General features: G+C 38.8%; 2 protein-coding genes across 4 annotated transcripts; both read right to left on the bottom strand.

Moving 5' to 3' along the window:
- Nucleotides 1–2,161: 2,161 nt before the first annotated feature.
- LOC118588222 (olfactory receptor 1468-like) lies at nt 2,162–7,481 on the bottom strand. Of its 3 annotated transcripts, none has more exons than XM_036194425.1 (2): nt 7,471–7,481; nt 2,162–3,095 (listed from the first exon to the last, which is right to left on the bottom strand). In XM_036194425.1, the coding sequence occupies exons 1-2, from the start codon at nt 7,479–7,481 to the stop codon at nt 2,162–2,164; spliced, it is 945 nt and encodes a 314-aa protein (XP_036050318.1). The 3 variants fall into 3 exon arrangements, with proteins under 3 accessions (XP_036050318.1, XP_036050316.1, XP_036050319.1); XM_036194423.1 differs by lacking the exon at nt 7,471–7,481 and adding an exon at nt 6,592–6,708 and having other exon boundaries at nt 2,162–3,115; XM_036194426.1 differs by lacking the exon at nt 7,471–7,481 and adding an exon at nt 5,352–5,362.
- A 12,820-nt stretch (nt 7,482–20,301) lies between these two features.
- On the bottom strand, nt 20,302–21,240 carry LOC118589409 (olfactory receptor 1-like). The gene has a single exon (XM_036196678.1). The coding sequence runs from the start codon at nt 21,238–21,240 to the stop codon at nt 20,302–20,304; it is 939 nt and encodes a 312-aa protein (XP_036052571.1).
- Nucleotides 21,241–21,471: the final 231 nt, after the last annotated feature.

Raw genomic sequence — 21,471 nt, 5'->3', positions numbered from 1 at the left:
ACATATATGCAGTTAAGATTAAAATTGTCTTGATTTAATCATTAAGTAATCAATAGTCATAAAATTTTTATCCCCTTTAACATAGTCTAAGAGTTCTATCATCCTAGATTTTGTGACTAGATAGATAGATATAGATATAGATATATAATTGCAAAAGTAACATGTGGGATTGAAATTATATATGACATTATAAACCTATCATATTCAAATCAAAACCTGTTGTCTTACTCTTAAATTCACTTCCAATTTTATATGCCATCATTTCCTCAAATCAGGCCACATTTCAGTTGTTCATATGTGCATCAGATGTAAATCATTTAGTCTTTGACTCATTCAAGAAAAATGTTAATTTTGTTGTGAAGTACCAGTCCAATCTCATCCTTTTCTGTGACTGCATAGTAGACTATGGGGATCAAGAAACAGAATGCAGAACAAAGAGAAAACATAGGTAGATAATAAAGAGTTCCATTCCTTACTTGTCATAAAGCATGAGAAAAGACATCTGCTGGCAGAGAGTAAAAATGGGGACAGGAGGAGGTCTGGACTGCAGCGACGTGATCTATTACAGAAGAATGAAATGATGATTTGGATGTCATCACTTAGAGGCAACAATGGAAAAATAAATGAACTGAGGTTGGAGACTTAGACAATGATGTTCATGCAGCTAAGACTAAATAATGAATGGCCTATTCCTGAAGCTGTGGGGGGTGGGGAGAATCTCCAAATTTGAATAATCTGAGCCAAAATTTACTTTCCCCCTTAAAATCACCATCAGACTCCTACAAAGCATTCTGCAAAACGTATTCATAAGTTTGAAATACCAAGGAAGAAAAGAAAATTTTCCAGGAGGATAAGTAGACTCCAACTTCCTTCCTCATGACCAGAAAGAAGCTTCTTGGGCCCTGGTATGAATCAGCTCCTGGGCAAACATAAAACTGTTACCACAAAGCAAACAGTTTATTCTAATTATATACCAGGTGAAAGAAAAAAGACAAGGCATGCATGGAAACAAAAAAAAAAGTAATAGAAGGTAAGGACACATTAACAGTAGTGATGAATAAAGAGATTTTTATTAATGAAAAGTGCTGTTCAGAAAAATGAGCATAAATGGTTATATGTGCCCTACATATGAACCAATTCATTGCAGATATGAGTTTTGGAGACTGCTTCTCTGAGTCATTGGCTCAAATATTACTTATTCTTCATATAATAACTTATTTTTTCAATTTTCTAAGAAGAGTGAGAAAAAGATGGGTATTTAAGTCAAGTCAATTTGTACATGGGAAGACAAGCTATCATTCATACATGAATTATAGCAATATAAGAAAGAAATTTTAAGGCTTGGGGATTTAGCTTAGTGGTAGAGCGCTTGCCTAGCAAGCAAAAGGCCCTGGGTTCGATCCTCAGCTCAAAATAAATAAATTAATTAATTAAATAAATAAATTAATAAATAAATATAAATAAATAAATAAATTTTAATTAAACAATTTTACATTATGCTGACCAGAGTCAGGAAAACTGCCCTAAAATGTTACTGGTATATACTTTTCCATCAACTACACATCACTACTTGCTGTGCCAATTTTGAGAGGAAGTGTAAATTAACATCTGATCCTACCTGGGATTTGCACCAACACTCAAAAAATCATTCCTTTGAGTCACTTATGGAGCAATGGTTGACTACAGAGACTCGCATTTTCCTAAAGTTGTCAGAATCTGACTTTCCAGGTCCTATTTTATAAGGCTGTAAGTCTGCAACAGACTTGATGGGAGCCTTGATTCAAGAACTATCTGGTATCAAGGCAGCGGCAGTGACTACAGGCTCAGACAACATGAGTCATAGACAAAACCAGACTCCAAGAAAGTCATATATGTTTATTTATATTCTAACCCCAACCAAAGATTCTTCTGAGCTCAGCAAACACTGTCCAGGTATGATGTGGATAGCTACATGTGCTACATCTGGCCCACAGAACATCTAAATAGCAGTGTACATGGAGTTATTTGTTATTTCTTCAGATACTTTACATATTGAACAATCCTGAAATATTTCTTTTGAGCAGAAAGTTTTGTGATGTGATGACAGGGTCTACAATAATACTCAAATATCAATGTGAATATGTGTACTGAATAAAATATTTTAAAATCTCAATAGCTACTATCAGAGATGGAAGAGAATTTTCTTCTTGCAAAGGACTCTAACCAGAGCCCCCTTCATGTCTCTGTTCCTCAGGCTGTAGATGAAGGGGTTCAGCATGGGAGTCACCACTGTGTACATCATAGCCATGACAGTATCCTTCATAGTAGAATTATTAGCTGATGGACATAAGTATAGACCAATGACTGTCCCATAGAACAGTGACACCACAGACAGGTGGGAACCACAGGTGGAGAAGGCTTTTCGGATACCTCGAGCAGAAGGAACCTTGAGAATGGAGGAGACAATTCGTGCATAGGATACAAGGATGAGCACAAATGGTATGACAAGAATGATGCCTCCCATGATAAATATCACCAACTCATTAACATGGGTGTCAGAGCAAGACAGCTTCAGCAGAGCAGACATGTCACAGAAAAAGTGAGGGATCACGTTGTCCTCACAGAATGACAATCTGGCCATGAGTAGGGTGTGCAGCATGGCATGGAATGTAGTCAGCACCCAGGACAGCACCACAAGACTCACACAGAGTTTAGGACTCATGATGCTGGTGTAATGAAGGGGGAAGCAGATGGCCACATAGCGGTCATAGGCCATGGCCACTAGGAGGAAGCTCTCAAGGTCTGCAAAAAATAGGAAAAAGTACATTTGGGTCAGACAACCTGCATAGGGGATAGAGGGAACTTGGCTCTGCATGTTCTGCAGCAATTTGGGCATTGTGACAGAGGAGAAACAGAGGTCAGAGAAGGATAAGTTGCTGAGAAATGAATACATAGGTGTATGGAGATGGGAGTCCAGTTGAATGAGGACAATGATGATGAGGTTCCCCAGGACGGTAGTAAGATACATGGCCAGGAACAGGGCATAGAACAGGTGCTGGTGCTCCAGGGGGATGGGCAGGCCCAGGAGGAGGAACTGGGAGATGACACTTTGGTTTCTTTTTGTGTTGCCCTGCATCTAGGATCTTTAAGAGAAAATAAAATGCCCTTAAAATTGAAATAAAAGCAAACATATGTATGACGTGATCTGTGAACATGTTCTCCAATACTTAATCTCATCTTCATACCTGAAAGCTGAATCTGCAAACAGAATTACACCATGTCTAAATCTCAGCCACCTAACATACTTTTTTCCTATTTAGCACTAGAAGCAACAACATTGACCCTTTTCTCCCATCTAACACCTACTCATGGGCCAGTTCTCCTGATGATGGTACAATTATTCACTCTTAGTGACTGCAACTGGTTGTTTTTCTAACAGTATATTCTGTATCACTGTTTCCTGGAGCATGTTTCTGAACATTTTCCCTCATAATGATGTACCTCCAGCCCTCAAATTGCTCTCATGGCATCAGTTGCCATCTAAACTTCACAGGTACACTTACCTCCTTCACTAACCTACCATCAAATGCTGAGTGATTAGCTCCTCCTAGAGTTACCAGGCCATTTCAGATCAACAGACCTCATTCCCCCTGACCTTTTCTCAATCTACTCCTCCGTTTTCATATCTTGGTATGAATGGAATCTAGGCTCAAGTCAGAATCTTAAGAGTTTTCTTTCTTATATTTGCTCCTATAACAATCTATAAAGTCCTACAGATTCTGTGCTTCCTTTTATCCTGTGTTTTTTCTACCTTCCTTGCTTGCTTATTTCCTCCCCTCTTCGTATCTTTTTAGTTTTTTATTAATTTAGCTCTTTGGCAATTGGATTCATGTATATAATGTATTCTGGTTACTCCCCCGCCCCCCAGTCTCACTTTTCTGCCTCCCACCCCTATTAACCATCTGTTTTGTTATTATCTGTTCCTCTCACGGATTCATGACTTTCATTTTGTTTTGTGACTTACTTAGTTTACCTAGTTTACTTAGTTTATCTGTGTTACCACTGGATTGGAACTATCCATTAGAGTCTGGTGGCTTGGTGGTACCCAACCAAAGACAATGATCACCCTTTCCCTGAATCTATCAGTACAAAATAGTTCAGCATTGAGGGATAGAACTCTATCCACACCTAGCTGTTGATGGGCCCATTCTTATATGGACACCCAATGCATTCATTCATAATTGTTGAGAGCTCATGACTGTAATCACTGTGTATTTCCCAGAAGGTGGCACTTCATAGCCCTTCTCCCTATATTCTACCTTTTGCATTCTTTTCTCCCTCTCTACCAAAGTGCTCCAGGAGCCTCCAAGAGAATGGCATAAATGTCTTATTTAGGGCTGAGTTGCTATGCAGTCCCATACTGGCCTGGCCTCAAACTGACCAGTCTCCTGTCTTCTCCAGAATGTTAGGATTGCATTGTGTGGTGCTCTGTCCAGCTTTGATTCTCTTTCTAATTGAACTTAACCCATTTCCCAAATTTGGACCAGGCCAATATTATATCTGGATGGTGAGACCAGCTTTAATTTCAATTCCCTGCTTCCATGTTTACCTTGTTTCAATTTCTTTACTCTCTGGCTATCTGGAATGAAAATCTGGTGATCATTGCCATGCTGAAAGTTTCATGAGTTCTCACTGTTTGTAAGATGAAGGTAAAATTTGTGTAAGGCACCAAAGGCAAAATGTTCCATAAGAGTTGTCCCTTGCCAACCTCCTCATTATCATGTGACCCACTGCATAGACGTGTCCTACCCAGCAGTGTGTGACTTCTCAGTCATGATCTCTTCACACCACTTTTTCACAGTTGCTGTTCTTTCTGTCTGGGCTCATCTTGGCTGTGCTTCCATTTCACCTGTCTTCTCCTACTTTTATTCTCCATGAATATTACATGTGACTTGATGAGCTAAATCCTTCATGCCTTTCTAGATGAGATCCACTGCCATGTTTCCACTGCATCCAATGTTCATCCCATAGCACTCAAGTCCCTGATCAGTGTGGTTTGACTAACTTCCCACTCCTGTGTAAACTCCATGCAGGAGAGACTGTGTCGCCATCTTGTAGCATGGATAGCACCTGGCATGGTGCCTGGATACAAGCAACATCTCATAAACTTTTGTTGGCTGTCCCTCAGACTGAGACACAGATTCCTTCAACTTTAAGGGCTGTGAACACTTATCTAAGTTGAACACTGCTATTATACTTTCCCAGAAGGAGTCCCTTGCTTGAGCTATATAGCATTAGCTTTGGACATCTTAATATATGATTGGGTATAATATATCTTGGGTATAACTTCAGGTCTGTGGAAAATATTATACTGCCTAAGCATGCTACTTGTTATCCCAAATGACCTGGAAAAAAATCTATCATACATTATACACAAATATTTTGTCTTTTGTGTTGATATATTTGTGATTTGTTAATATTAGAATAAAATAATGTGATAGATTTAATTTATTTGGAATGAAAGGAAGGAAAGTGGGTAATTTCTACTCTTGAGACCACACGTTAGCTTGTCTCCAGATTCAAGCATATGTTGGGTGCTTCAGCACTAAGGAAGCTGAAGAGGAACAATGAGGCACATGGGAACTTTTCCCTCTAAAGATAATAACTGAATCAAATACTAGGATATTAACCCTGCTGGTGCCAATAGTGCTCACTTGCTTGCTTGTTTCTGTGCTTTAGACATAACATGCTGGTACTACAATAAGGAAAAGCATTATTAAAATTTTGTACACATGGCTTCTCAAATTGCTGCATTTCTGAGAAATTAGGAAGCTCTCAATTTGGCATCTAGATTTTCTACTAATCAAAACCAAGGAATACCACCTGAAAGTGCCACTCATTAGGAATATAAATTTGAGCCATTACTATGATGGTGCCTCTCATCTCCTTCACCTTGTACATATGTTATTCTCAGTCAAGGCTGAAAATAAGAGTCAGAAAGTACAGAGCTTACAGCCGGAGATATAGCCCCATAGTAGAGTACTTGTCTAGCATGCCAAAGACACTAAATTCAATCCCCAAAATTCAAAAATAAATAAAACATGGCAGTTTCTAAAAACATATTATACATATGAAGAAACTTATTGCTTTGCTAAATGCTAATAGTGACATGGTAGGCTTGATGTAGAACCTAAAATTCTGCACATTAGAAGTTCAAGTTCTACACATTTAGTGATAACTCTACTGGTCTGTGGATCACACTTAGAATAGTAAGATGATATATATTCTTTGAGGACAAACTTTTAAACTGCTCCCTAAATAATGTGGAGGGAAACTGTCTAAAGTATTCTGAAGCTCCTTGAGTATTTCAACAACATAGCCAATATAGCCAAGGGCTAAAAAACCTATGTATCTAATGTCTATCTCATGGGGATGCTATCATGCTGAAACGACTCAATTTGTGAGAATGCATTTTCTAATAATGCTAATAAATGCTAGCTTTAATAAATGCCATAAATAAATCCCATAGAATGTCATTAAACCAATAAAATAAAAAACCCCAAGTTGCAAGGTCACTAAGACATCAGCTGACTCACCCTCCAGCCAACTTACCCAGAAATATCTCAGGGTGACTCCAGGGTCTGGTCTAAGATCCTGCTCCCATTTATTCATCATAGGCATGCGAAGAATGGTCTCTAAGCTGTCACCTGTATGTGCATCACCGCTGCTAACATTTCTCATTCTGCTCATCCTTGGGCCTAGGGGGCTGCACATCCCAGAGGAGTCTATGTCCTAGAGGAACTCATTAAAAACAAAGCAATTATCCAGGATCCTCCCAGAACCATTCTCTAGAAGCCTGTGTTTCTGATTATAGCCCCCGATTTCACATGACTATACTTTGGAAAATGGAATGAGTGAAAAGAAGCTGATGGATGGGTGCTTACTCATTGCCAAGGTCCCGTGTCAATGGAGCTCATATTCGGGGAGGTTGCGAAAGAGGTCAAAGGAGCCAAAGAAGGTATCAAAGATGGTGAACACTTGGTCTAGTTTTCCACAAGAAGCCACTAGATGTTTTGAAGCAGAATACCATCATTAAAGTCATGTGCTTGAGGAAGAGTCCCCTGGTATATACTCAGACTCTAAGCCAACTCCCTCTAATATATAGGCCCTATACAAGCACTCTGCTAATGAGACTCTGACTTGCATGACCCAATTTTGCACACACGGCTGCATAAGATGAACTCCCATAAACCATGTTCAATTCACCCTCAAGTCAACATACAAAAGTCCAGACTCCCACTTCATTAAGTTAATTTTACCTCTTCACCGCCATAGGAAAACATTGACATCGTCCACCGCCACCATCCCAACATTCTCCATATGTACCTGAATACCCCAATGTCATGTTCTTCCAGTTCCTCTAAGTAACCTTAGAGCCATAGATGACATTTGGAAACTCCTTCCACTGCTTCTCCCAGATTCCCCTTGCACTTGACAATCATCAGCTGAATGGTACCATTTCACTACTTGGGAATCTGCATCCTTGTCAGCTTATCTGGTTGTTATTGCTTAAATTAACAGTTTATTTGGGTGCATAGAAATATTAAGTGGTACCCAAAGAATTCCACAACATTTAAGAAACAGCATTCCCTGCTTCTGTTACATACAGAGCACTCAAGTTTCCTGTGGTAATCAACATCATCCACCTCAGGCAGAATGACATCACTTCTCTGAGTACATTAGTTCATATAAGAACCAAAAGCATCTATGGGGTAACCTAACCTTAAATTCATTGGAACAACTGTTACATTTCTCAGCAGAATAATTTGCCTTTTGAGAACTAGTACTTTGGGCATACCATTTTTAAACCGCCATTTCTTATTTAGTCCATAGCTGCAAGAATCAGCTTTTCACCAGCTCCAGCTAGCTCTAGTAAATGTAGCTTGACAACAGTTCACTTCAGTCCTTCTGTGCACACTGCTTGGCTTTTGCTCAGGAAGTTCTCTGACTACATAGAGAAAAGTTCTGTAGGAATTCCCTTTAGCACTTAGAGAACTGGTAAGACCTGTGATCCATTTTATGTTAATTACTTTAGAGAATGTGAGGAAAATGAATTGAAGTGCATTTTTGTCTTGCTTTTACCTGTGGAAATCTTAATTTTCGACACTATTTGTTAGGAAGACTATGGTCTATTAAACTGTCTTTCTATATTCCTTAACTAGCAATAGCTGGTAGAAGAATGTATCTATACTATGTGGTAGTTCATATCTGTAATCCCAACACTCAAGAGGTAGGGGCAAGAGGACTGTTAGTTTGAGGCCAGGTGTAGTGATTTCAATGTAACTTGTAGTTAGAGTTTTCCTGCCTGGCTGAGTCAGGACAAATCTCTCTTACCCGCAAGTCCCACAGTCGCTCAGACCCAACCAAGAAAGCACACAGAAACTTACATTGTTTACAAACTGTATGGCTGTGGCAGGTTTCTTGTTATCTACTTTTTCTATCTTAAATTAACCCATTTCTGTTAATCTATACTTTGCCACATGGCTTGTGGCTTACCAGTGTCTTTACATGTTGCTTCTCATGGCGGTGGCTGGCGGTGTCTCTCTCCAGTCTTCTACTTCCCAGAATTCTCTACTCTCTTGTCCCGCCTATACTTCCTGCCTGGCCACTGGCCAATCAGAACTTTATTTACACAGAGCGATATCCACAGCAGTAACTGATCCCCACAGGTTCATAGGGAGTGGCACTGTTAGGAGGTGTGGCCTTGTTGGAATAGGTGTGGCCTTGTTGGAGGAAGTGTGTTTCAGTTCTTCCTGCTGCCTGCAGATCAAGAAGTAGAACTCTCAGCTCCTCTCCAGCATCATGTCTGCCTTTGTGCTACCATGCTTTCCCACCATGCTGATAATGGACTAGACCTCTGAACTGTAAGCCAACCCCAATTAAATGTTTTCTTTTATAAGAGTTGTCATAGTCAGGTGTCTCTTCACAGCAATAGAAACTTTAACTAAGAAATCTAGGCTATATAGTAAGACCTATCTCAATAAATCTGAGACCTAAGGATATAGCTCAGTGGTAGAGTATATGTCTAACAGGTATAAGGCTGAGTTTAAGCCATAGCACCCCAAGTGTGGATCTTGCCTGTGATAAGATAGTCCAAAGTTTGATATCTACTTTTCATGTTTCCCTATTATCATTCTTGCCTTAATAACAAGACTGAAGACCAGAGGCTCTGAGTCCTCCTGCTTTTTTCTCTTCCAAAACTGACTTTAATTTTTACTTTCTTTGCTTTCATAAATAAATTTTATTACCATGTCATCAATTGGAATATAATAATTTCTCTTAGGTTATGAATGTGAGTTTTTAACTTTCAAAATGGGTTTACAAAGAATCAGTGTCATATTAACATGAGTTTTCTAGTCCAGAAAATGGTATATCATTAATTCAGATCTTAATTTCTTAAATCATCATACTATAGTTTTGAAGATATCTATTTTAGACAAACAACAGTCCCCCTTATCTGCACTTCAATTTCCATGGTTTTACTTATTGTCAGTAAATTATGGTCTAAAATTGTCTTGAAAATTCTAGAAATAACTAATGGCTAAGTTTTAAATTGTTGAATAATTTTTAAAATATTTATTGGCCATTTCTATGTCTTCTTTGAAAGCTGTCTATTCAATATTTTTGTCTCTTTGTTGAATGATATAGTTTGGAGTGTTTAATTTTTGGAGTTCTAGATACTAATCTCCAGTCAGATGTACACGTGGCAAATATTTTCTCCAAATGCATATGCTTTCTCTTGGTGCTTTTATTTCCTTTGAAGTACATAAGCTTCTTGCTTTCATGTAATACCACTTACCAGTTCTTTGGGTTATTTTCTGTGGTATTTGGGTCCTTTCTAGAAAGCCCTTGTCTACACCTTTATCTTCAAGTGTTTGGGTTATGTCTTCCTGTAACAGTTTCAAATTGTTGATTCTTGCACTAAGGTCTTTGATCAGGTCCCAGTGGATTTTTTTACAAGGTGAGACATGGAAAGCTAGTTTCATTCTTCTACAGGTGCATATCCAGGTGTCCCATCAATACTTATTGAAAATATACCCCTCTTCTCTTAGTGTAGAGCTTGATCTGCTTGGGAGGCACCCAGTCTGTGGGACCAGGACCTGTCCTTAGTGCATGAGCTGGCTGTTTGGAACCTTGGGCTTACACAGGGACACTTTGCTCAGCCCGGAAGGAGGGGACTGGACCTGCCTGTACTGAATCCACCAGGTTTAAATGAATCCCCAGGGGTGCCTTGATCCTGGAGGACATGGGAATGGAGGGGAGGGGCTGGGGGGAAGGTAGGTGTGGGGGCGGGAGGGGGGAGGACAGGGGAACCCATGGCTGATGTATAAAATTTAAAACACATAATAACAAAGAAAAAAAGAAAATATATCCCTTTATCCAATATGTGTTTTTGATAACTCGGTCAAAATTGGGTAACCGTAGCTGTATAGATTGGTTTCTGGATGATCTATTCTATTCCATTGCTTTAGGTGTCCATTTTTTGGTAGTACCATAGAGGACTTGAGGGTTGGGTTGGGTTTTGTTATGATGGCTCTATAGTATAATTTAAGATTAGGTGTTCTGCAGCCTTGATGCAGGGGAGGTGCTTGGACCTGCCTCAACTGAATGTACCAGCTTCTGCTGACTCCCTATAGGAGAACTTATCTTGTCAGAGGAGGGGATGGGAGGTAGTTTGAAGGGAAAGGCTGGTGGGGAGGCAGGAAGAGGGGAGAGATGTAGATCTGTGGTTGGTATGTAAAATGAATTAAAAAAATCTTAATTAAAAAAAAGATAGGGTGTTCTAGTATTTCTAGCATTCTTCTTTCTGCTTAGGATTCCTTTCTCTATTTAGAGTCTTCTTGGTGCTTCCAGTGAACTTTATGAGTCTTTTTATTTTTATGAAAAAATGTCATTGAAATTTTAAGGGAACTGTGTAGAATCTGTACAGAACTTTTGGTAATATAGGCATTTTTACATTATTAATCTTTCAACCCAAGAATTTCTTTCTCTAGGGTCTTAAATTACTTCTTTGATTATGTTTATTCTTGGGTATTTTTAAGCTACTGTGAATGATAGTTTTGTACTGATTTCTTTCCCAAAAAGTTAAATGTTAGTATCTAGAAATGCTACAGATTTTTCTATCCTGCTAGTTTACTGAAAGTGTTTATCAGCTCTAAGAATTTTCTATCAGTCTTTAGTGCCTTTTCACTATGGAGTAAGACATCTTTAAATTGAGACACTTTGACCTCCTCCTTTGTTGATTGTATATCTTTTTTTTTCTTATTGTATTACTCTAGCTAAGACTTCAAGTGCTCTGTTGAATAAGAGCAGAGAGAGTGAATACTCTTGTCTCATTTCAAATTTTGGAGGAAATCTTCAAGTTTGTCCCCAGTTAGTACAATGTTAGCTATAGGTTTGTATTATAGAGCCTTTATTATGTTGAAATGTGGTGATATTTTATTTGTGCTTTAATAAATAAAGCTTGCCTGGAGATCAGAGGAAAAAGGCCAGCCATTTTAAGCAAACAATGAAGTCAAGCAGCAGTAGCACATGCCCTTAATCCTATCACATAGCAGGCAGGATCTCTGTGTGTTCAAGGCCACACTAGGGAACACAGCCAAGTGTGGTGACATATGCCTTTAATCCCAGTACCAACCATAGAGGTCTGGAGGTCTGTAAAGATAGACAGAAAGTGACAGAGCAGTTTAAGAAAGCTGGGCTGAGAGAGCTAATGAGAGAACAGAACAGAAAAGACATATAAAGGTAATTATACAGGAAGAAGTATAATGAATTCTTTGGAGTTAGTTAGGTGAAGTTAGCTCATGGTTTGTCCTATTTCTCTGATCTTTCTCCGGGGCTTTAACCCAAATTCCTGGCTCCATGTTTTTTATTTATTAAGATCATTTAGAAATTTGTCTACAATTGGCTTCCAAACTTGTGGGACAGGAACTCACATAAAAAGCCACTTGCCTGGGGCCTTGAAGGCCCCACCTTGGCCAGAGTCACATTCAGCCAGACCTGCATGCAGCCAGAGCTGCACATGGCCGGAGCTACATATGGCTGGAGTCTTTTTGGCTTTCTTTTTCTCTTGATGGATGGTAGGCTCTCTCTGGATTCCCATTTTGGACTGCCACCACACTAGGTAGCTTCTTTGAAATTCCCTCAGACATCTACAGTTCTACTCAGTTGACAGACTTGTAAGTCAATTAAGATATCTTAAAGAGTGAAATTAGTTTAAAAAGAATTTTTTCCACATTAAAAAATGGGATACATTTTTACTATAGAAGGAATTTGGTCTCTATTTGATAACACATTAGGCAGTCTGAAATTGGAATAACTAGATGAGAGGATAACTAATGTTGATGGGACATATGTCACATCAATTATGAATATTATTTGCTTGATCATTTTTATTTTAGCATTAAAAAAAAGGTTGGTCAATTTAAGTGCCAAGATAAAAAGCTTTAGGACCTGTTAAAGTGAATCATAGAGAAATTCAGACCTAGACAGGAGAATATAAAGGTGAACCTAACTCAGGATTGACTTTAGAAAAAACCTGTTAAAATGGATTGTAGAGAAATTCAGACCCAGACAGAAGAATTTAAAGATGAAATTATTTCAAGATTGAATTATACAGTTACAGATAGACAGCCTATTTTCAAACAACAAAATTTAATCTATCTGGTAACCTTACAGGAACAACCTGCTCTAGGGCATGTGCAAGCTAATTGGTCTCCAATGAAAATGTTAGACTTAAGGAGATTTAAAGAAGCTATAGTATTATATGGCATGCATTCTTCATTTGTAAAGTAAATGCTAAACTTGTGGTCAACTTGTAATAGAATTATCCCTCAAGACTAGAAAGAATTAATTACAGCTGTCCTGGAGGCCACAGTGCAATCACAATGGAGAACAGGTTTATTTCTTTATGTTTGTACTCAGAATTTTCAGGGAGTTCTTCCTCGATCAAACCTGATTTTCTTTAACTGAGAATGAATCCACAGTCTCTCATTTTCTGTGGGAACAAAAACAACCTCTTCCCCAAAGTAACACATCTGTTGACTTCCATTTTGAAGTCAAGACATTTTTTCTAATCTATAGGTTGGTTCAGTCTAGCAGTTTCCATAATCAAATGTGTCTTATCAGCTATTGTTTCTTTATTAGCAATCAGAAAATCTAAAGACAACACAATAACATACAGAATTCAGACTCTGTGTATTTCCCATCTTTACTCAGCTTTTTCCTTTTATATAATTTACTCCATTTTTAAGTACTTTATTATTTTAAAACTACATATTTCTTTTTTATGACTGTCTATATCTTCTCTTTTTGCTCCCAAGCCCCTGTGTATTTTTAAACACACTGTAACCTTCCTAGAGATGCTTTTCTGTCTGAATCTGTCTTTAATGTGTATCTGTAATATTTTTTCTGACCAAATGAGATTAATCTTAAAATGCTATGTCAGTCACCACCAGTGTAACTTAGCTTAGTGCATGGGCATAGTACACAGCAGCTGGTGGCTGGCACTTCCCTCAAGCAGATGCTGGGAGATGCATATTGGTATTGTGGCCAGCATGAGAGACAGGAGACTAGGAAGCAAAGTTTGGCTCCATTTTGGGATATTTAGAACCTTTTTTAAGATTTATCAGGTTTTATATGGATGTAAGTGCCAGACATATGCAGGTGGAGTTTTCCTGTCTCGGCCATCTGCTCCCAAATAGCAACCAGAATCTTAATATAAATTATAAATGTTCAGCTAATAGCTCAGGCTTATTACTTATTACTAACTAGCTCTTACAACTTAAATTAACCCATTTTTATTCATCTATGTACTGCTCCAAAGCTCAAGGCATTTACCTCTCCAACATGTTTTGCTTACTCTCTGTCTGGCAGGTGACTCTTCTCTGACTCCATCCTTTTTCATCCCAGCATTCTTAGTTTGGTTGTCCTGTCTATACTTCCTGCCTGGCTACTGGCCAGTCAGATGTATATCAAACCAACTGAGTGACAAATCTTTACAGTGTACAAAAGAATTATTCCACAACACTGAGGACTTGTCCTGAGGGCAGATCTCTTGGCTTACCATTGGGCTTCATTTCCGATTTGCCTATCAGGGGACTGAATAGCTGAAGATGTATTTGGCCAACTTCTCTGCATTATACATCTCTTTCTCTGTACTTTTCAGTCATACTTTTACTTCTTTTGTGGATTTCCAAAACATTTCACTCTCTTTCTCCCTGGAATAGAGTCTGTTTTTCCTATTCAGATTCTTTCCATTGACTCACTCAGAGGCAGCATTTAGTCAACCATCTATATACTTTTAATGACCTCTTGAATTGGTTTGCATGGGTTGTATTAAGATTCGAGAAGGATCCTCTATGCCTCCCACCTCTTGTCCCCTCTCCTCACTGCTGACTCCTGCCATGAATTCCAAGTGTTTGTAGTTCCCAGGGGGGATTTCCTTGCAGCTCTCTTCTCCTTTCATCTCAGCACTCCAATCATAAACCACACGTCAAAACTTTCATTTCCTCTTCCCTTTTACCTAAAAGCCCTGCTGGCTCAGGAGGCTTACAAAGAAGACACTACTTGGAGCATTGGATGGCTTAAGAGTAAGTGAATACACAGAAGTTGTTGCCTTCAGTATCCTAAAATGGCATTTTATAGATGCCTTGGTTTATGAAATGTCCAGCAGAGGGTAGAAGCAAACAAAACCTGGAGAAAAACCACACACTGGGGTCGACTCTCTTGTTCTCATCAGAAATTGTGATGGTCTAAGGAAACGGCCAGGCTGTGGGAAGGGTGGTCTGGCACATAGCCCCAGGGCATTGATCAACTAAGAGGTAACTGAAGAGTGGCATTTACTTTTTTAGAATGCAGAGGACCATTCTCCTGCCTGGCTATTTCACATTCAGGCTGCCACAGTCTCTTCATTTGAGACTTTATTTCCTTGTTTATTCTCTTCCTTCCATCAACCTACCTAACAGACTGTTGATTTTGGTTTTTCAATACCAATCACTTAGTTGTCAGTTTCACTGACACTTCCCACTTTTAATAGTGTCTCGTTTGTTTTAATCTTATCTGTATTGTTCTTTCCTTCTGCTACCATGGCCTGTTTGTTCTTTTTCTATTTCCTTGAAGAGTAACATTAAGTTGTTGCTGATCTTACTTCTTGACTGAAGGCATCTTTTGGTAGAAATTTTGCTATTAGATGTATTCTCACTAAGTCCTACTTTTTGGGTGGTATGCTTCTGTTTTTATTTTTATTCCCCTTTTAATTTGTTCATTGATCCATTGCTGCCCAGAAACATGCTTAATTTCCATATATTTGGGGATTTTCTCAAGTCCATTCTGTTACTGAATCCTAGTTGTATGTTCTTGGGTTCAGAAAAGGCATTTGTTATTATTTAAACCTTCTTAAACCCCTCCTCTGGCCCAGCATATCATCCAAACCAGAGAATGTTTTGTGTACACTTAAATGCATACTCTGTTGCTGTTCAACACAGATTCCCCACATGTCTGTTAGCTCCTGATGTATTAAGTCCGTTTTTCCTCTTTTGTTTTCTGTCTAATAATCTATCTGATATGGGAGGTGCTATGCTAAGGCATTTCACTCTCATTATCTCACAATCCATTGCTTATTTTCAGGATCCTTACTATTTGCTTTAGATGGTTAGATGCCCCAAAATTAAAAGATTAAAAAGAATTAACCCTCTTCTTGTTATGTAATACTCTTTTCTTTTGTAGTTCTCATTTAATGTCTGTTGTGTGTTATGTAATACTCTTCTCTTTTGTAGTTCTCATTTAATGTCTGTTGTGTGTTATGTAATACTCTTTTCTTTTGTAGTTCTCATTTAATGTCTGTTGTGACAGGTTCATGCTGTTCTCTCTCTCTCTCTCTCTCTCTCTCTCTCTCTCTCTCTCTCTCATTACCTTATGTAGAAGATGTTTTCCCATCCCTTCACTTTCAGTCTCAGTATATTGCACAGAGTTAGGGTTTTTGTTTGTCTGTGTTGCCTATTGGTTGGTTGGTTGCTCAGTTGTTTGGTTTTTCTTTCTCTTATTTTTGAGATTATAATAAAATTATATCATCACTTCCTTTCCTTCCCTCCCTTCCAACCCTTCCATATGCCCCCTCCTTGCTCTTTTTCAAAGTCATGGACCCTTTTTTCTATTGTTATTAAATGTATATATACATATATACTCCTAAATATATATGTATATACACATACAAGTATAAATACATAAATACTGTCATGTAGATGTATCCATTGGAACTAGGCTCCACAACTTTGCATTGGATTGATTTATAATAGGCTCTGATCTATTGCACAAAGAAGTTTCCTTGATGAAGGGTGAAGACTGTTCTTATCTGCAGGTATAAGGACAAGTGTAGTTGAGGATTGTGCTAGTTTAGTAACATGGTGGTTTTAGGTTGAGATATTACAATGGGGCCCACCCACCTCTAAATACTGGGATCACTGTTGTATACCACCATACTCAGCTTGAGGCTTGGTTTTTCTGAATTCTTCATTCTATTACTTTCTTTTCTGTTGTTGTGATAAAATACTATGACCAGAAGCAATTTATAAAAGGAAAAATGCATTTGAGCTTACAGTTCCAAAGGGATAAGAGTCCATTTTGGCAGGAAGGCAGAAGAGGCAGGAAACTGAGAGTTCTTATCCTTAAATACAAGCAAGAGGGATTAATGGAAGTGCTGTGTGGCTTTATGTCTCAAAGCTTATCGCTAATGACATATCCCTCCAGCAAGGGCACACCAACCTCCCTAAACAGCAGCACTAACCTAAGACCAAGTGGTTAAATATACAAGCCTATGAGGGACATTTTTCCTTCAAACTACCACATTCTGCTCTCTGGCATCTACAGGCTCATCAACTTATGATAATACAGTCTTCATTTAACTGAAATTTCCATAGTCTTTGACAGTCTCAACATTATGTAAAAGTCCAAAATCTAAAGTCTGCTTTGATAGTCAAAGTAATCTCTTAATTGTAACCCTCTATAAATTCAAAATCCAAATTACATGTTTCTAACATACAATAGAACAGATATACATTATCATTCCCAATAGGAAAAAAAGGCATAGTAGGGAAATATTGGACCAAAGTAAGACTGCAATTAAGTGGGGCAAACTACCAATCCTATAGCTCCTTGTCTGGTGTCAAAAGGCCTATATGGCATCATTCCTTCAACTTTGCTGCCTGCTACATATCAATCTCAATTATCTATATCTTCCTCTCCCACTCTCTCCTCTCTCCCTCCCTGGCTGGTTCTACTCATAGTATGCATCTCTCCTTTGCAGATGTCTGATGGTTCTGACATATCCACTTTACACAGGGACTCCTCTGCCACATGATGCCTGGCCTCATTAACTCCCTGAAACTGTTACTTCTAGTGGTCATGAATGGGTTTGTTTTCTCTGCCAACTGAGAACTAAAAGACAGGTGGGAAGCAAAACTTCAATCTCCATGGGTAACAGCAGATAAATCTCAAACCCCAGAGACAGAAGCAGACAGAATCAGCAGTTGAAGAAAGGCTTTTATTGGAGGTGAGGAAACACACATATATAGAGCAGACACAGAGAAAAAGACCACTAACAAAGGAAAAGGGATACTCTGGAAGCCAAAATCCAGTCATTTCTCTATGGCTGGGTTCTTTTTTTTTAATCCGAAGGGTCTTCCTCCCCTAATTTGGGATTGGTCAATTTGAAGAAAGGCAAGATGGCCCATTTGTCCACAACTATTGTGCAAACATTCCCTGATTCTGCCTTAAACTTGTTAATCCAATCCATCAGCAGGAGGCCTACTCACAAGAGAAAAAGCCCACAAGACCTTTGCTTTAAGTTGTCAGGATTTGTCCAAGGTCAGGAGAGTGAGGAAGAAGCCAGGAGTCTTGGAAGTTCACAGTCTTTATTACCTTGTCATGACTTTTTTCCTGTCTGCCTATCAGGGACCCTGACTAATCCCTAGATACTTATGACCATCTGCATAGTATAACATATACCAAAACCACATTGTAGTCTACAAATATGTAAAATTATTTGTTTGTAGAGTCCAGGGGGAGTAGGGCATAGGAGAAATGGGGAAAAGTTGATTGATGACCTCTACATTGTAATTAGATGGAAGTAATGTCAGTGTGCTGTTGAGTCATCAGGTGCCTATAATGAGAATGTACTATATATTTCTGTCTTAGGGTTTCTATTGCTGTGAAGGTACACCATGACCACAGCAACTCTTATAAAGAAAACATTTAATTAGGGTTGCTCACTAACACTTTCAGAGGTTCAGTCCATTAACATCATTGTGGGGAGTATAGTGGCATGCAGGCAGACACAGTACTGGAGAGCTAGCCATGAGTCCTACATCTTGCAGGAAACAGGAAATCAATTGAAACACTAGGCAGTCTCCTGAGCATAGGAAACCTCAAATTGTATCCCTCCCAAAGTGACACACTTCCTCCAACAAGGCCATAACCACTCCAACAAAGGCATATCTCCTAATAGTGCCACTCCCTACAAGATTATGGGTGCTAATTACATTCAAACTACTACAAATTCCAAAACCATATGGTTTTGAATGTTTCACCACAATGAAATGATAAATGTAGAATTGGAAATATTTATCAGTGGGTAGGAGTACTTGGTGCATGAGAATCAGACTTGAGTATAAAGCCCCAAAACTCACATTAAAAAGACATGGTCATGTGCCTGTAACTCCAACAACATGTGGAGTAGAAACAGGAGGATCACTTGTTACTCTTCTTAACCAACTGTACATTTTACTTCCACTATTTTAATTACCTGGCAATTCTATAATATTCATTTTAACAAAAACTTCCCTAGTGAAAAAAGAGGCCAATAATAACATTGATATCAATTATCTACTATTTCTGCCTGGGGGACCAGCCTCCGGACAGCCCAAGGATTGAAAGGAATCCACAGCACCAATGTAAACTAAGACTTTTCTATCTGAGGGGGTTAGGGAAAAAAGACACTCACACACTTTCTTGATGGTTTCCTTCTTTATTCTTCTCTATTCTTCTCTCCCTCTACAGCTTATATACCTAAATAAAATCTTTCAAGCAGTAAATCACAATGTGGTTACATTCTATTTTTCAAGTGAATGAATATAGGTAAAAACATGATTTTTATCTCTCTTACATGATTAAAAACAGTCATATGATAACCCACATACAATACATCTGAGTAACTTGTCAAAGATTAATAGAATATGAACAAGCAAGAAGCATTTTTCTCAGCCAACTATTTTGTTGGCAGGCTGAAAATGTGGTTAAAAAGAAAAGAATCAATCACCTTATTATCTATCTTGAAAGGAAATTATATAAGGAATCTTAAGGAAGTCACAAACCTAAACTTTTATACACAAAAAACAGTCAGCTGAATTTTGAATCTTCAGGGTACATATCCATTCATCAATAGTTTCTTATTGAAACTGAGGTCAGTAATGGACACAAAGAATTAATTATCACCTTTGATTATCAACCAGCCCTAGCAAGGAAAGTATGTCAACTAGCAATAATCAGGCTGCTTTGTATTTTTTGACCCTAGCTTAATGAATCAGACAGCTCAGCTATGTGTTCTTATGAACTTTAGATTGTTTTCTGGTATTATTTACCTTAAAACTATTAGCCAAACATTTGGTCTAACCTGAAGTTATTTTTAAGCTTTGTTTCAGCTAAGGGTGTATACCAAAACGCATGACTGCATTTTTCAGCATTAAGAGAATAAGAGCCAGCCTGGCTCTGGAGACTCAAATGTTTTCCTTTACCTGAGCTGTGATCTTAAGCATCTCCTTACATGGAATTCATAGGCTTTAGCTGTGAAACATATCCTTGCATTTATTTTTATTCATCAAAACTCTGTATAGGCTATCATTATTATTATCAATTAGACAGTACAATTTAGGGAAGAATCATCTTCATTACTAACCATATATAAAAATGCCCAGTAGAACTAGATGTTTCCATGAGATAAACACACTACCTCACAGGCAGTGGGGGTCTCCCCAGACCTATTCATACCAGGCCAGGTACCAGAGAAAGATAGCAGCAGCAAACATATAAAGGCACAGCAGCAGCAAAAGACATTCTGGAGTCTGGAGTCTTGGGGCCTTGCCTAAATGAGGTTGGCCCACCAGAGAGTTTCCTCCTGGTAGGATGAAACCTTAAACTTCAATTGCCACCTGCTGCTCTTCTGACATGGCCATCAGCAATTTACTACATAAATAATCTCAATCATTATTGTCATACCATCATTTTCTTCTTACAAAATACTCTTCCCAGAGCTCCCTTTATGTCTCTGTTCCTCAGGCTATAGATGAAGGGGTTCAGCATTGGATTCACCACTGTGAACATCATGGCCATTACACTCTCCTTCACAGTAGAGTGGTTAGATGATGAACATAAGTACAGACCAATGACTGTCCCATAGGACAGTGACACCACAGACAGGTGGGAACCACAGGTGGAAAAGGCCTTATGGATACCTTGAGCAGAAGGAACCTTGAGAATGGAGGAGACAATTCGTGCATAGGACACAAGGATGAGCACAAACGGAATGACAAGAACAAGGCCTCCAGTGATAAATATCACTAATTCATTAACATGGGTGTCAGAGCAAGACAGCTTCAGCAGAGCAGACATGTCACAGAAAAAGTGAGGGATCACGTTGTCCTCACAGAATGACAATCTGGCCATGAGTAGGGTGTGCAGCATAGCATGGAATGTGGTCAGCACCCAGGACAGCACCACCAGACTCACACAGAGCTTAGGACTCATGATGCTGGTGTAATGAAGGGGGAAGCAGATGGCAACATAGCGGTCATAGGCCATGGCCACTAGGAGGAAGCTCTCAAGGTCTCCAAAAAGCAAGAAAAAGTACATTTGAGTCAGGCAGCCTGCATAGGAGATAGAGGGGACTTGGCTCTGCATGTTCTGCAGCAATTTGGGCATTGTGACAGAGGAGAAACAGAGGTCAGAGAAGGATAAGTTGCTGAGAAAAGAATACATAGGTGTATGGAGATGGGAGTCCAGTTGAATGAGGATGATGATGATGAGGTTCCCCAGGAGAGTGATGAGGTACATGGCCAGGAACAGGGCATAGAACAGGTATTGGTGCTCTGGGGGTATGGGCAGGCCCAGGAGGAGGAACCAAGAGATGACAGTTTGGTTCCCTTCCGTCATGCTATGTCACCAGAATCTTTAAGAAAAAATTTACAAAGTCTCTTAAATCCAAATAAAACTGAACACAATTCTATAATCCACAATCTGCTAAGTATTCTTCAATAACTGATTGCATCCTCATAAACTGAAAGAAAATAAGAAAAGGAAAATAAACTTTCTTTTGTTTGTGTATTTTGACACAGAGCCTCTCTACTTAACTTTGCCTGGCCAGTAGCTCCCTGTGTAGACCAG

Source organism: Onychomys torridus, chromosome 8 (assembly GCF_903995425.1).
Source record: "Onychomys torridus chromosome 8, mOncTor1.1, whole genome shotgun sequence".
Classification (NCBI taxonomy): domain Eukaryota; kingdom Metazoa; phylum Chordata; class Mammalia; order Rodentia; family Cricetidae; genus Onychomys; species Onychomys torridus.
The sequence above is the reverse complement of the archived record's forward strand: the minus strand, read 5'-3'. Positions and strand labels throughout refer to the sequence as shown.